The following is a 14,018-nucleotide window of genomic DNA, read 5'->3' as shown; positions in this document are numbered from 1 at the left end:
GCCTCCAGGACTCTTTCCATTGCAGTAAAACAATCCCACAAAGTCCCCACCCACACTGTCGCTGTATCCACTCGACCAGTACTTTCCAGTTCACATTTCTCCTAATCCTTCTTTGCATATTTCACCTACCAGCAGGGCAAGAAATTACAATCATTTACGCTGGCCAGGACCTACATTTATGTTGACTATTTAACTAGTACAAGCATCCTGACTGGCAAACCAATTAACATCTCTCAGCTGCTATGTGAGCTGCTAAGCGAAGCAGAGTAGAGGAGGACTAACCCATCCTATTTTGTAAATGGAGAGAGTAGAAAGTTCTTTCTCCTCTGATGCTGGCTTACATAAAAACCACAGGAATACACTCTCTTAAATCTGTCAAATTTGGCTGAAATTGGCTAATAGGTTCTAAAGTTATTAGCTTGGGAATCGAGACTGAAAGACAGACATTGACAAAAAGCTCTTGTGTTTGTACAAAACTAGGCTAAGAAAACACCACCTGTAACATACTAAAGACACCTGGCACTCTGATCTTAATCTTCAATACAAGCACACATAAGTAAAACGTACTTGAAAGTTTAGCTAAATACTGATTTAATAGACTAAACTCAAAATGCAAGATAATATAAAATGAAATTTCTGCTTCTTTAAAATTAATCCCAAATTGTAAAAATCTCTTGATTCAAACTATTACTGACACTTTTGACACTGAGCTTTTTTTATTTCTTTGGCATGTTCTCTCACACAGCTACATGCTCAACCAAAAGGCAAACTAACTTTTTTTTCTTTTAACTGTAATTTGAATTAAGACTGGATGAGATTATAGGGTAGATTGATCAAGCATGACAGAAGGGAAAGGAATAAGGAAGAAGTGATACAGTGACATAGTTATATCTCTATCTTATGAACCCAGCCCTACTGCTGTGTAGAAGGTGATGAGAAGCTACAGGTACCCTTCAGTTAAGATTTACTACCAATCTGTAGAAGTAACAGTACTGATGAAAATGCATTTGAATATGTGCATCTAAAATACACACCTGGTTAGTCAAATCTGGGGATACATCAGTCTCACAACATTTATTTAAAGAAGGAGTTGTCTTATGTAGAGATTCTGAGCTGCCCTTAAAAAAGGACGTTTGCTGTTTCTGCAATAGGGCTTACCCAAATATAGGCAAGGGAGATGATTTTGCATTGCAATTTCTTGAGCACGTAAATGTTTCTTAACAGTGATGGGGTAATAGGTACCACCTTTGACAGTTGCATCGTTAGCAACAATCAAGCATTCCACCCTAGAAAAGAAAACAAGTTTGTGAGAGAGAGGAATATTTCTAATGAATAAGTATGTTTGTTGGTTAAGAACTGCAACATGCCAAGGACCCTCGAAGCACTGATCCTCAAAAAGAGCCCTTCTCACCTGCATTCTCCCAAATGCACATTGTAACAGCAGTCCAGCACTATGATGTCCTGTTTCACAGTCCTTTAACTCCCCAAAATAATGCTGTATAGCACCATATTTAATTTCAACACTAGTCTTGGACATACTTTCAGTGAGCAAAACCAATTCTTAGCCTAGAATACCACCCTCTTTTTTAAAAATTGCCTTACTGATGGACCTCTATCCTTCCTTGGACACCAGAAATTCTGTGTTTTGCCTTAATATGGGATACACTAACCAAAAATAAAATTAAAGATCACTTCCTTTTAGCTAAGACTGAACAAAATAAGACACCAACTTTGCTGATTTTTGGATGTCATAAACACTACAAATAGCTTAATACTGGAAACTAAACAAAATTATACCTTCTTCCTTTTCATATAATCAGTCATGTGGATCACTGGTTTTTCTCACCCAGATACTCGTCCAATGCCTGTGATAATGCCTCCTGCTGGTACCTCTTCATTGCCATACAACTGGTAACCTGCGAACTGGGAGAACTCCAAGAACGGAGACCTGAATAATGACAAATAGAACACAATTTTTAAAAAGGCCATTATTTGCCATTGAATCTCACTTAAAAGGTTAAATTTTTAAAATAGAGATTATTTTGTTTTAAAAGGGATAAGTATTTCAAAGAACACATCCATAAAATTGCAACTGTGTTATTTGCCAGTGTTTCTGGAAACTAAAGAGAAAACAAGGCCGTTGCAGTACTTACCTGCAAAAGAGAACCTGCAGTGTTTTTTAAAACATGGAAGTACCTACCCGGGATCAATAAGCCTGTCAATTCTTTCTCTGGGCAACAGCTTTCCTCTTGAAGAGTGAAGCTTACGAGCCTTTTCCCCACCTCCTGTGATACAATAGTAGATTGTTAGATTTACTATAGACACAGATAAATCACTACTTATATTAAAACCTAGAATGGAAGCACTGATGAGTTCCCAGTTTTGGAAGTATGTACCTTAATAATGAATTTAATAAATAATGATTTTCCCTTCAAACAGATTAAGGTATTGATAAAACTGCTTGCTGTTCAGGATCTACTCTTTTCCTCCCCGTTTTTTATAGTTAGTCTTCAGGTAAGGACTTTAATAAACACAGTTGTCTGAAACTTTCCCCCACTGCTTGGCAATGAACAGAAGGCTTGAAAACACAAACGCACAGACAAATACACAGCAGTAAGAACTACAAAAAATACTATTCCCCCAAATAAGTTCAAAATAGCTATGCTGAATCCAATCTTGAAAGACTCAACACAACCTGGATTCATTTCCTTAGATCACTTCAAAACTGTTCAGACACAGAGCATTTAATATCAGGTTTATCTTTGCTTAATTTCAACCCTTTACTCAAGGCCATCCTAAATCATATCTTTTGCTCTCTAGAGCTTTATGTCATTCAATTCTTAAGATTTGTCAACACACCTCAGCCTCTTTGTAACAACAGCTTATACAAATATTGTCTATGTAGACAGATCACTGATCCACCTCATCACTCTAAAATTGTCTCCGCCATCCAAAATAAAGGAGGTGCTATTTTGCTAACATTTCTCCTGAGATGTCAAGATATCTTTGTCAGCTAAGCATCACTGAAACAGAGCTTTTAAGCCTACCTTTCAAACCCTTTCTCCTACCTCCCTCTTTGATCACTATGCACATAATTTCCTACCTGTTACACATGCCAGAAAGCCCGCAATTTATTTCTAAGTCAGCCTGTTAATTTAGGTCTGTATATCCAGGCTAAGTCTAAATCTTGTACATTCTTTCTGTATGAATTTCTTAAGATACAACCTCTCATATCCACCCATAGAGCTAACACTCTCATCCAAGTTCTTAATATCCCACGTCATGATAACTATATTTTCTATGACCTCCATCTTGCCTTTCTCATCAGCCATTTTTATGCTGCAAAAATAATTTTCCATCCTGTGATTTCTGTCATCTCCGTGCACTCCCTCTCTTCACACACTAATTGTAAATGCTTGCCCTCTAGGCCCTGTAGTCATTCTACTGAACTTTTCTGATACTCAAGATGTTTGCTCTACCCTTATGCTAGCATCCATTCTGTATACTGTGAGAAGCTGTCCCCCTAACAATGAAAGAAACTTGAAATCCCTTCTTTAATTTCTCCTTTACCGTAATGTCTAAAAAAACTTCGCTGTGACTGCTGATGTGTTATGACTGATGCCAGTCACGGAGACTAATAATACCTTAGTTGCTTCTTGTGCTTGTCATCAGAATCCATCTGTTGTAACTTATCATTCATGTAAATTCTTTGGGGCAGCAACCACCTTCCTGTTGCATAGCTGGGAATTACTCAGTAGAATGGGATATGGCTTGACAAAAGCCCTACCCACTGAAGTAACAGATAAAGAATGAAGCATTCATTACAAAGACATCAAGCAAGAGCCCATCCTCTGAAAGACAGCTCTTACAAAGAAAAAGATGTTGCATTTATCCTTCAAAAGTATTCAACTTAAGTACCTAATTCTTTTCACATACTTAAATGACAGGCAAAGCAATCTCAATGGATGTCACTCAAAGTGGTGCGTTAACATCCTGACAGAGCTCCCTGAGATGGAGAAAAGATGAAGGCCATGTTCTTGTCCTGTTATCATGTAACAGGCAAGAACACGAAAATGTGCAGCAGTGAAGAAGGCCGTGATCAGTCATGAGCCACACCGGGAATTGCTGGACAGTTTCTACACCCATAAAAGTCAGAAGTAGTCCATGGGTTTCAGCATTTCCTCAGGGAACCCTGGAGCTCTGTTTCACAGCAAGCAAGAAACACTAAGAGAAAAATCTTAACTGTGCTCCATTTCAAAGCTGTAAAAGAAACTGCATTACAGAAGAAATAATATATGAAGAGACAAACAGTATCATGATGGACACAAGAAGGGGAGAATAAAAACTGCATGCTCAACCTCTGGCAGCACAGTTAAGCATTTATAAACCATTTATTTTATCGTCCCCATTAATTATAGACAACTGTAATTAATTCAGGTAGTCCTGTAAGTCAAGATGATGAAACACAAGATTTCCATCTTTTAAATAATTACATTATTTATTAATATTAAATTATTTCAGACCTGCTTTTGTTTGCCAGCACAACTACAGCTAGGGTCTTTGAAAATCGTCTTTGCACGTGAAGAGACTAACATGCAACTCAGAGAGAAGCACATTTGCCAAACCAGTTCATTACAAAAGCAGGCAGCAGTGGATGAAGCAAGGAAGCAGGTGAAGTGGAAAGTGTATCAGTAAAAGCCTTTTATTTATAATACTATCTATTTTAAAATATTCTCATCAGAAACATACATTCCATTGATTACTAAGATCTTAACTGATTAAAAATTAACTGACTCTAAATATCCAGTAACCACTACCTACTAGCTTTCTTTTTGCCTCTCTGGCAATGAAATTAATCTTCTGTTTGACTGTATCAGCCTCGCTTTCATTTATGTCTGCTTCCAGTAATTTATGGATTTGCCTGTATTGGCATACTGATATTCAACTGGCAAACAAAAGAAGTCTGTTAACACACTAGATACCGTGGTAAACAAAGAAGTGCAAATGGTATGGACATTTTTCTTAGCTAGCCTGAGTTACTTAAAAAAAAACCCAAACAATTAAATTTCAAACTAAATTAGTTTGGACATAAACCTTTTAAGATTTTCAACTGACAGAAGACGGTAAATCTATATTTAAACAGATCTGCTAAAATCTCAGTATGACTACTATAATCCAGCAAGTATGTTGTATCTGAATGAACTGATTAATGAATGTACAGCCATAGGGGAAAAAAAATCCAAATAACAAAACTGGGGTTTGGACCAAATAAAACAAGTGTCCTAAAATCCAGACTATCATACTTACCTAATCTGATTTTTTCTGCTTGCTCTTGGAGGTCAGTTACCAGTGCTTTCATGCGTTCATAGTTTTCCTAAGTGGGGAACAAACCAGCATTTTAAATATAACTAAGGGTGACAGTATTATTTTTTAATAAACAAACACAGAATGTACAAGATTTACTTATCCTCCAAATTTCATTTTACCTTATTAAATACTGGCTGTGTATTGTCTTTAAAGTAATAACTTTTCTACCTATTTATTGGCTTTCCTCAAGCATCCTAAAGCGTTTAAGAAACATGCTTCACAAAAACTCTCAGGTGCATGAGGATTGTAAAAGACTAGTTCCAAAGTTAATAAACAAAACCACAATTAGTCATTAAAGGATTGAAGTGCTATTTTTCACATTTTGTTAATTTTTTGTTCCAGGTTTGTTTACTTTTTCAATCTAATTTTATAAAAATCATCACAAGGATTCAAATTAAGTGCTGCTATGTCTTTTGTACCAAAAGATGAATAACCTAGACCAAACACAATTTAGAAAACACTTTTTACATTCCTGTTGTTTAGGTAGAATGTAAAGATAAAATAAAGCTTTTAAAAAAACAAGAAGTCTGGTCTTCTCATCAATATCCCTCTTAGAAAAACAAAGACTCTTAGTTTTGAATATGAGTGATTCAGTACTGAGCTCACCATTTCTATCAGAATTATCCAAAACTGTTTGCTCATTACAGCAGTTTTTTACCATTTCTTAGGAATTAAAAGGTATTAGTCAAGCCTGATTTGTTTTTTTTTTTCCCCAGATATATCAAGAGCTATGTTATGTCTCTGAAAATTTTAACTGCAATAAAGGAACATAATAACTGCTGTATAAAAATCATCATACCTTCTCATCTAATTCTCATTTAGAAGATACTAGCATCTACTTTGACAAAAAACAACTTGGTGACTCTATTCTCAGACTTGAACACTCAGAATTAAGGTTTCCCTGAGAAGCAACAAGTGTTGCAGTTAAGTTTGTTCAGCTCTGTCTCAGTCACTGAAAGGCACCAAGATCCAAAATAGGAAGAAAATAAAAATACATACACAGGCACCTTGCACTCAAACTGTTTTAGTTGCATAGTAAGATTTTCAAAAGAACACGTTTCTCCCCTTTTGTAATTGCTACAAATGGACTAAAAACTCTATTGAAAGGAAAAAAAACTATCAGGCAAAAACATGTCTTAGCAACTTCATCAACTCATATACACAGTTAATACATAAGGTCAGCATTTACAGGTCATCCAGCAAGATCAAGGCGACATACTGAAACACTAAGTCCAACTCCTGTGCCTTTTTCGACTCTTGGGAAGGATTCCCCATGTCCTAACGAAGAGCCATCCACAGCTCACAGCCTGCACTTGTACGAGTTTTGTACCACCCAATTGCTAGCCCACACCTAACGCGCCTCAAGATACCAACCTCAGTTAACGAAATCTCTCTGATGCGTGGTGCCACCCTGCAGCCCCCTGACTAGTAAAGACTCAGGAGGTCACCAGACTTCTGCATCTCCTCTGTCCCTTGTAAGGCTATATCAGTATGTCCACCACAGTACTCCCCTTTTTCTTTTGATACTTCAATTCTCCTTCACCCTACCCTGCCCATAGCACAGATCCAACACCAACCTCTACTGCTTTTCTTCCTTGTAACGTGAACTCACATTGCAATAACAGTCAGTGACAGCCACACTGCAATGTGGCAGTCTTACCACTGTCACAGCACCCCAAAAACCAAGAACAAAACAAGCCACGTCATGTTAATTTGACTGCAGCCACACAACCACATGCAGCACTGAAAAAACAAAAACCTGCTTTTAATCCTTTCCAAAAGTTTTTCCTCTGTGAAAAATCTGTAAAATAGCCACTGTAATTCCATGCTTCTAAAAATCTGCCGTTGTCACAACACCTGATTTTATTGCATGTGTTGAGTGTTCAGCTTGACCAGCTGGCTCTTTTTGCAGCATTACACATAAGCATTTTTCCAATTTCTCCTTGTTCAGTCAGCCTGTTTTCTCTAAATACACTCATCTTCTGCACACAGTAGCAAGCATAAAACCTCACCTTTAACCCAGGGCAAAAAAAGGCAGCTAAAAATGGCACAGGAAATTAAAAGAGGCACAGGAATCACAATCATAGGCTTGTTTATTAGATTCTGAATTAACAACTCACTGTAGCTACTTTAGCTACTCTACATGAAAAATTGTGGAAGGCCTTCTTAGATCATCTATAAAACAATATTGTACTCAAATATGTGAGTTGCTTAAATTCACTTGATTTCTATCCTTATCTTTCACGCCTTTAACCAGAATACAATTATACTTTACAAAAGTAAAGATGCCTTGAAATCTTACTGTAAGTTTTGAATACACACAGAAAAGGCTCCTCTCAGCACCAAATGTGCTAGTTCTACCATATATTTGCGGGCTCTTCATTAATTAATTACAAAAAAGCCAGTGAATTGACAAGAGTTCTTCCTGGAAACTGGCCCTTGCACCAACAAGTTCTGTAGAATTCTGCTGTCAGTATGTCTGTTTCTACAGACTTTAAAGCAAAATCAAGAGGCAAAGCCCGAAGAATCATCCTACAGTTATTGCATGAGCTAACTGAATTACTGCTACACAAGCAAAGCAGCTGCAGGAGCTAATACCTGGATTCTTTACACAGACTTTCCTTTATTTTCCAGAATTTAGACTTGCTCATTTTTAAATTACATTTTCACTTGTCTGGTTTGAAAGACAGTTTACATTATGAAGGCCAGCCTGTCTAGCTGAATTCACAGCCAGAAAGGCAAACATTAGCTAAGGAAGGCAAGACCTTCATCCGGTATAGTTAGGCCTTCTTGTGTTTGCATTGTTACTCCCTGCATTGCTTTTATTCCAGATAGTTAACTGCCCCACAGCAGGGATCTCAGCTCTTTGTGTCTGTAACGCACTACATGCATTTATAGTGCTCTGTAAGTTACTTCTACCAAATACTAACACTATTAGCTATTTTACCGCTTGAGTAACATACCAGATGCATCCAAGTAAGCAGGCTTGTCTAGCACAGCTAGGCAAACTTTTCCTGTCTTGACATCCAATTTAAAACTGCTCCCAAAACATGAACATTAAAAAAAAAAAAGTGAAAAAATGTGTTCTCAAAAGTTACCAAGCCTTGCTTTGCTTTTGAGATCAAAAGGTACACACACACAAATGCAAATCCAGCCACAGCTTGGCTGAGTAAACACATTTATTAAAATATTACCCTTTTTATGGTATGCAAAATACAAATATACACACGTATGTATACACACTTCATATACACATCCTTTGTATCTCTGTATATATATACAACATACTGAAATTTCACAGAAGTTTCAGTCACCTAACTTCTGTCCCAAACTTCAGTTTCTGCAAAGCCAAACACAGAACCAAAGGAACTATTTCAATAAGAATACATGTTGTTGCTTCCCTTGCTGTTTGATATTTTACTCGGAACAAATTAGAAAACAAATGCATGCCCTCCTACTAGTTTTGATCCACAGCCAAAACTACGTTTTTCCCAGCCGAACCGTAACAATGATTCTTTCTGCTGGTACGTGTTTCTGGAGGCATGCCCATGACTTTGTAAAAGCATTCCACCTGCCTTCAACTCAGGAATCAATTGGCAAACACAAGAAAATTCCCAACTTTGAAATAATCAGACACCACCTTCAATGACCCACAAACTCCCCATCTCAACCTCATCCGTTTGGCATCGTCCCGTCCTTCAACACCGAAAATGCAGCAAGAGCTGGCATTCTGATTAAAAAAAGGTGTGAAAAAATCCACAATGAGGTACAAACCCACGTTACTTTTATGCGGTACTGTAACCGGGGTGATGAAGTTAACCAACCATGGATGCTGCTATACCATCCAACTGAACAATAAGTCTGGGGACAATCAATAGATTCTTTGATCTGTATTTTAGTCATTAGTTAATCATTAATGTGAATGAAACAATAGACAATGTGTTTCTGTCAGAACCCTTTTTTAAGGTTCAAAGCCTAATTTTTAGGTCCTAAACCCTCACTCTTAGTGCTTCGGGTCCAAACCTCTGCTTTAAGGATTAAAGCCTCACTGTTAGACAGCAATGATTCAGGGAACAATGGTTGGGTGTTACTAATGCAACCTAGTGTAGCTCAACTAATGCTGGGACCCGGAGCCAAAACTTAGCCAAGATAATGAGGTAGCCGAAACAGGGTCAGCCTGCACGATGACTAAACCTTGTTGCTTTAGGGGAGTCAGAAAGGCCTCAAGGTAAGAAGCGCCTGAACAAAGTCATAATGACATTTGGCCTTAAGAAAAGCAGATGTACAGAACCATAACGATAAGGAACTGCAGAGCAAACACTAAACCAGAACAGACCATCCCTCAAGGACAGTACCTACGTAATCTCAGAACTGAGTCTGCGGGAAAGCAAGGGTTAACTAGCGGACACAGTGAGGAGGAGTATATCCTTCATCCAGAGACCCCTGACGACCACCTGGAGACACCCAACAGGCATGCGCAAATGACATTTGCGTATGAATAATATGTGTATCTTTTATCGGGAAAACTAAGGAATATGTATGTAGCGCGCGTACTTAACCGGCCCAATTAGATCTGACGGTATGCACGTTAGGAGGAGTGATAAAGTGCACAAAGAATGCCTGCCTTCTAACACTACACTGGTGTTACGAGGTTTATTCCCGATTTCGGTGACAGTACCTTTACGCACAGCTTGAACGGAACACACAGAACTTGGCACTGAGGGGTCAGGGAAGGGGGAGCAGCACCACCGAACTCTCCCTGCCTGCAGGGCGACCTCGGGGCAGGCCGCCGAAGCCCAGGTTTAGCACCTGCTGGTGCATTCGGCGCCGCTGCAGTACGCTCAGCGGCCGCTGCTTGTGTCACTCGGAGCCCACGTACCCGGCGTTTCTGCTCCGCCGCGGGGGCTCCCGGGCAGAGGCCGCCCGGCCCACGCCGCACACACAGCGCGAGCTGCCGCAGCCTCGGGGCGCCGCTCGCAGGCCGCGCTTCGCGGGTGGGAGCTTCCCTCAGCGAACCGCCAAACGAGTCACGACTAAGGCGCGGCAGCGGCGGGCGGCCGAGCCGCGGGCCGGGAGGGCCGGCACCATGCCGCGCCCGGGCCCGCCACGGGCGGGCAGTGGTGGGCGAGACCCGTGCTCCCGCCGCTCCCCGGGACTCAGCACCGCTGCCCGCCCCTAGACCCCGCCGCAGGGGGAGGCGGCCCCGCCGGAGCCTCCCCTCCGCGGACCCTCGGGGTGGAGGGAGCCAGGCCCGCCCGGGCCGGCCGTACCTGGTAGAGCGCGGAGCCCGCGTCGGGGGGCGAACCCACCGCCGCCACCGCCTCGCCGCGGTAGGCGCGGACGGGCGGGGCGGCGGCGGCGCGGCGCAGCAGCCGCCAAGGGCTCAGCAGCCGCAGCAGGCCCAACAGCATGGCGGCCGAGCCAAGCCCAGCTGAGCCGAGCCTAGCCGCGCCGAGCCCAAGCGGCCGTCCCCGGCCCGCCGCCGCCACTCCCCCCGCCGCAGCCAATGGGCAGAGCGGGGCCCTGAGGCGGCAGCGAGCGGCGGAGCACGGCCGCTGCGTCCTCGCCCGTGACCGGCCGGGCCCTGGACCCCGCCCGCCCGGTGGCTGTTACTTGGACAATTACACCCGATAAAAGGTAGAAAGCCTTCCTCTTTACGGGCCGGGGTCGGCGCGCGCCCTTCCGCCGCCCCGGGCCGAGGCGCGCGGTAATGGTGAGAGAATTGTGCACTTCACGTTTGAGACAGGGACATTCCTGTGCGACCCAGAAACGGTCTTGCCCTTCCTAGAAATGCGGGGCTTGTGTCGTTAACTGCAGAACTGCTGAGACGCTACAGTAACAGTGGCAGATTTTTTAAAAAAATCCTAACATCTTTGCTCGTGCTGTTAGCACCAGACAAGCGGGCCTGCACACATCCCAGTGTTACAGCCAGAATTTCAGCCATTCATTTAGGCCACACCTCACTTACTATACCGATGAGCGTTTAAAAACTGCAACTGATATTCTAAGAAATGGAAACACACGTAATATAAAATAATTTATTCACACAATTTACAGACAGAATGACTACTACTTTCTCTGAAATAGAAAACTTACATGCAAAGATGCAGGGTGCCACACAACTCAAAGCAAAGCAGTGTTATGCCACATCTGTGTAAAAATGCTAAACTAATAGGCACTGAGATTTCACTGATCTTTTCTTACTTCCTTCACCATTATAAAACTTTCATACACAAACAGAACACAAAGTTGTCTTATCTCTATTCAAATTGAATTTATTAAAAAAAATAATCCTCTAGCAAAGTGCATATGATTTACTGCAAGGGAAAAGAAAATGCGTAGCCCCAATTAACAAGGTAGATAAGGCACCTTAAATCTTAATAATGGAAGAATTGTGGTTTTTTTTTTCTTGTCTTATGAATGCAAACTAAAACGTACACAACTAAATGTAGAATGGTTATAACCTCAGGAAAGTACTTAGGGCAATTATTTTATAGCCACTCCCCACAAATCTATTTTTAGGCTCTATCAGTGCAAGTGATTTAAACATGCCTCATGTATCAGGAACTAAACACTTGTATACATAAAATAATATCTACAGGATATACAATAGATGGAGCTTTATGTATAGATTAATCTATTTCATAATGTTTACAGTAAGACAATATTTAGATAAACATTTCAAGTTAAATGGATTAGGCAGAGTACAAGATACTGTCTGAAAAGAAAGTGGTGGTGGTGTGTGTTTTTTCTATGTGTGGTTTTTTGTGTTTTGTTTTCTTTTTGTAGTATGTTTCGGGGCGGGCAGTGACAGTACACTTTCAAGTAAGTTAGTTTACACTGGGACTGTTAGTCCCTTTTCCAACACCTCAAGAAGATACCGCTGCTAGTGATATTTGATTGTCAGAGGCCTGGTAATGTAGCAATTTGCATTAAGTAACAGGAGAAAAATTTAGGCTACGTAAGTCTACACACTCACTTCTGTAAAATAAGGAGTTTCAAAATAAATACTGAATCTTTCAGTGACCACCTGACTTTAAGACTGCATGAACTTTTTTACCTCATCACGACAATCTTCTTGACGAGGTAAGTGAAAAATTAAACTACAAATCTAAAGCTACACCAGCATTTTATAGCGAGCTACGGTATAAGTAGACATGCAACATAAGGAAAACCATTCAAATTCAACTGCTTCAAAGTAGCAAATCCTCAGAACAACCACATTTTACAGTCATAGTTGAAATTCAATCTCTGTGCAACTTTGCACTAGGGAAACCAAAGAAGTCAGCAGATACACAAATACCTACATATAAAGCACAGAAAAGAAACAGTATGTATCCCCTTGTTTTCAAATTTAGAAGGAAATTAGCATTTATACTAGTAAACATTAACCTCTTCCTCCCACTCCAATAGGACAGTTGCAAAGATTAACATTGTGTAGCATCTTTTAGTAAATTATGTTTTTCCATTTGTTCTCAATACATTTTGGAGGAACTAAACCCATTTGGCTTTTCAGGTTAGGACCTTTTATGTAATTAAAAGCTCTTACAAAAATACATCATTTGGAGATCCTAATAAAAATATCTGCAGTGCTGAACATACCTATGTATTTACTATACTACTTCCAGTATTTGCATCCTGATCTTCAGAGATGACACTACACATGAAAGGTTAATTCCTCCTTCTAACACACTAACATAACGTACTTCACAAAAAGTAGTAAAGAACTTGTATAACCAGAACCTCAAGCTTTAGCATTAAAATTTAAAGGGATGCTTGTCACAAGATTAAGCATTTTTTTCATTGCACTTTTCTGGAAGATAGTCAGGCACCCATTAACAGCACCTAAATAAGTGAAACTAGAAGCCAGCAGCCACTGGTCTGGTCCAATGACATCAATGTATTGGTTTAGATGTCAAATTTTAAGAGTATCCAGGTTGCTTCAGAAGGAATTAGTTTCATCTTTATGGAATTTAACAACAACATCTTGACTGACAGTAAGAGTGTGGTATAATGAACATCACAACAGATCAGAACTTTTTAAAAATGCTCTGCTCTTGTTGCATTATACTCTCAGATCCCAGGTTTTTATAAAGCAAATTTGCTATTCTGAATCATCCACTTCCATAAAGATGTCACTGAAAAAATACTCAGAGATTCTGGTTGGCTCTTCTTCCTTCTCTTCATCTTTAACACAAAGGGGTGCCTTCTCAGATGGCTCATTACTTGGAACCTAATAGAAAAAGAAAAAGCCACTCTTAACAGCCTTAATCCGTTTGTATGTGCCAGTGTGGCTGTATATGTATATATATGTGTGTGTATAAATATGTGCACCTGAGCCTCCCATTTAGATAAGAAGTCTTGAAATTTTTTTCTACTGAAAATTACATTTTCTGTAGAAAAACTGAAAAAATGAATGAAAAGATAAACTGAAAAAACTGAAATGGAAATATTTTTTTCCCTACTGAAAATGGGAAACTAGATATACGTGCAGAGGAAAAAACAGCTTAGTACCCTTATACATTTCTTAGACATGCACAAGTCAGGATTTATTCACTGGAGCAGATATCTTTCTCAAAAAATGAACACTCCGTACCCACCCACCCATTCCTCAAACAACTAATTCACTGTTCTTCACATCTCAAAAATGC

General features: G+C 40.1%; 2 protein-coding genes across 4 annotated transcripts in view; both read right to left on the bottom strand.

Annotated features, from left to right (window-relative positions):
* MCCC2 (methylcrotonyl-CoA carboxylase subunit 2) overlaps positions 1-10,858 on the bottom strand; it is a 35,249-nt gene extending 24,391 nt beyond the window's left edge. The window contains exons 1-5 of one of the 2 annotated variants that reach the window (XM_064438603.1): positions 10,638-10,858; positions 5,308-5,374; positions 2,201-2,285; positions 1,847-1,948; positions 1,159-1,286 (exon numbers count right to left, since the gene is read on the bottom strand). In XM_064438603.1, the coding sequence (XP_064294673.1) occupies positions 1,159-1,286; positions 1,847-1,948; positions 2,201-2,285; positions 5,308-5,374; positions 10,638-10,778 (523 nt within the window). In that variant the 5' untranslated portion in view covers positions 10,779-10,858. The remainder of the gene's footprint in view (positions 1-1,158; positions 1,287-1,846; positions 1,949-2,200; positions 2,286-5,307; positions 5,375-10,637) is intronic. The other variant, XM_064438601.1, reaches the window with a different exon arrangement.
* Positions 10,859-11,391: 533 nt separating this feature from the next.
* The window catches only part of BDP1 (B double prime 1, subunit of RNA polymerase III transcription initiation factor IIIB), a 53,339-nt gene continuing 50,712 nt past the window's right edge, over positions 11,392-14,018 (bottom strand). For both annotated transcript variants that reach the window (XM_064438599.1, XM_064438600.1), the window contains exon 40: positions 11,392-13,600. In XM_064438599.1, coding sequence (XP_064294669.1) covers positions 13,472-13,600 — 129 coding nt within the window. In that variant the 3' untranslated portion in view covers positions 11,392-13,471. The remainder of the gene's footprint in view (positions 13,601-14,018) is intronic.

The sequence above is a fragment of the Phalacrocorax carbo genome, chromosome Z (assembly GCF_963921805.1).
Source record: "Phalacrocorax carbo chromosome Z, bPhaCar2.1, whole genome shotgun sequence".
Lineage (NCBI taxonomy): Eukaryota > Metazoa > Chordata > Aves > Suliformes > Phalacrocoracidae > Phalacrocorax > Phalacrocorax carbo.
This window is presented reverse-complemented; position numbering and strand designations above follow the sequence as displayed.